Source organism: Solanum lycopersicum, chromosome 7 (assembly GCF_036512215.1).
Source record: "Solanum lycopersicum chromosome 7, SLM_r2.1".
Taxonomy (NCBI): domain Eukaryota; kingdom Viridiplantae; phylum Streptophyta; class Magnoliopsida; order Solanales; family Solanaceae; genus Solanum; species Solanum lycopersicum.
The window spans coordinates 67,572,086-67,574,275 of NC_090806.1; the positions used below are offsets into that span (position 1 = coordinate 67,572,086).

Below are 2,190 nucleotides of genomic sequence, written 5' to 3' on the forward strand. Positions count from 1 at the left end.
TTATAGAAATTTATAAAAATTTAATGATTTTTCTATACAAATTCTTAAAATTGATGAGATATTAACTTCAGTTTTACTTGACCGATAAATAACGAAGTCAAATCAATGATTGACATGTTAAATTTATACTACTCAATCCGCCCACATATAATTGTTATGTCGCGCTACTTTGATAACATTAAATCGATATGATGAAAACCTAGATATAAAAAAATTAGTTCAACTTTTTTTTATTTTTAAAAAAGAAAATTACAACAAATAAAAATAAATGGCTAAAGCAATACCACGTAGAACGTTTAGTTGAGACTTTTGAAATATTTAGTCCATACACAATAATAATTAGAATTTCTAGTTGATTAAAATATCGCATTAATTAATTGATAAGCATATATGTTCATAAACAAACTGTCACATAATATAGCACTTTTTTTACATTATATTGTACTTAATATATTGCATATACAACTACTAAATAGAAGTTGCCCATTTCAAAGTTGAACGATCAGTGATCGATATCAAACTTAGGGACTGACCTTAAACTATCAATATGGACAACTGTAGGATTTGCTGACTTCAAGTTGCGATAAACATGGCCTTCTCCAGGACTAGGGCTTGAATGACTTTCAGACTTAACAATTCTAATACTCGATACTGATTTCAAATTGCGATGAACATGGCTGATTCCAAGACTAGGGCGATCGAAATTTCCAGTTCCAGGGCTCGGAACTGATTTCAAATTTCCAGTTCCAGGACTCGGGACTGATTTCAAATTTCCAGTTCCAGGACTCGGGACTGATTGCATGTTGTGATAAAAATTTCCAGTTCCAGGACTCGGGACTGATTTCAAATTTCCAGTTCCAGGACTCGAGACTGATTGCATGTTGTGATTAAAATTTCCAGTTTCAGGACTCGGGACTGATTTCAAATTTCCAGTTCCAGGACTCGGGATTGATTGCATGTTGTGATAGAAATTTCCAGTTCCAGGACTCGGGACTGATTTCAAATTTCCAATTCCAGGACTCGGGACTGATTGCATGTTGTGATTAAAATTTCCAGTTCCAGGACTCGGGACTGATTTCAAATTTTCAGTTCCAGGATTCGGGACTGATTGCATGTTGTGATAAAAATTTCCAGTTCCAGGACTCGGGACTGATTTCAAATTTCTAATTCCAGAACTCGGGACTGATTGCACGTTGTGATCAAAATTTCCAGTTCCAGGACTCGAGACTGATTTCAAATTGTGATCAAGATTTCCAGTTCCAGGACTCGGAACTGATTGCATGCTATGATCAAAATTACCAATTCCACGACTAGGGAATGAATCCAAATTGCGATCAACATATAGTTTGTTACCTTCTTTGCTAAATTGTTTTCTTGCTTCAAAAGACGGTGCAACACAAACTAACATAACAATCAAAAATATTGCAAAACGAGCCATTACTAATTGTTAAAATTGAGAGTGATGTCTAGATATTGGGAGGAGCAAAATGAGATCAAAGAAAGAAATGAAAGAAAAGTGAGTTTATTAAGAAAAAACGTGATATTTATAGACAACAAAAGACCAACGTTTAAGAAATCTAGACTATAGTTCATTAATTAATATAATAATTGAAATATTAATTGCTTTGTGTATTTGTCCTAGGAAGTGTCTTAGAAATTGGGTTGGTACAGATGAACTAAACTAGAGAGTACTAATAAGCCGCCTTGTTCCCATTATATTGGCCCTCTTGCTCTACGTCAAATATTTATGGTCGTGTGGATTATGATGATATATGTTCACTTTAATTGGATGTCTTCGATATCGTTTCATTTTTAATTATCAGTTGTTTTCATAAGTAATTGTATGGATTGTAATGTTTTATGTTCAATTCACTTAAATGATTTGGCACAAAATTTAAGAAATACCTTCTGACTTACATATTAAATTTACACATGACATATTTAATGTTTAATTCTTCGAAAAATAAAACATATATTGATACATCTAACGTAACTTCATCTAGCCATACACATTGTTTATGGTTTGGATTATGATGAATATATGTTCACTTTGTTCTTAAATACTACAATGGAATATGAAAAATTCCTACAAAATTATCTAAGGCGGGGTAAAAATTATCTAAACCTTTGAACAATACAAATAAACTAAAAATCATTATATTTTGAGAATAAAAAATAAATTATCACTCT

At 32.1% G+C, this 2,190-nt stretch overlaps 1 protein-coding gene across 1 annotated transcript; it reads right to left on the reverse strand.

The window, feature by feature from the left end:
* Positions 1-393: 393 nt before the first annotated feature.
* On the reverse strand, positions 394-1,493 carry LOC101249107 (uncharacterized). The gene has a single exon (XM_004244326.5). It carries the CDS (start codon positions 1,436-1,438, stop codon positions 503-505), a length of 936 nt encoding a protein of 311 aa, XP_004244374.2. The 5' UTR covers positions 1,439-1,493; the 3' UTR covers positions 394-502.
* Between the last annotated feature and the right edge of the window lie 697 nt (positions 1,494-2,190).

What these genes read in the sequence shown, in the direction of transcription:
- LOC101249107 (XM_004244326.5), bottom strand. Translation starts at nt 1,438, where the DNA reads ATGGCTCGTTTTGCAATATTTTTGATTGTTATGTTAGTTTGTGTTGCA.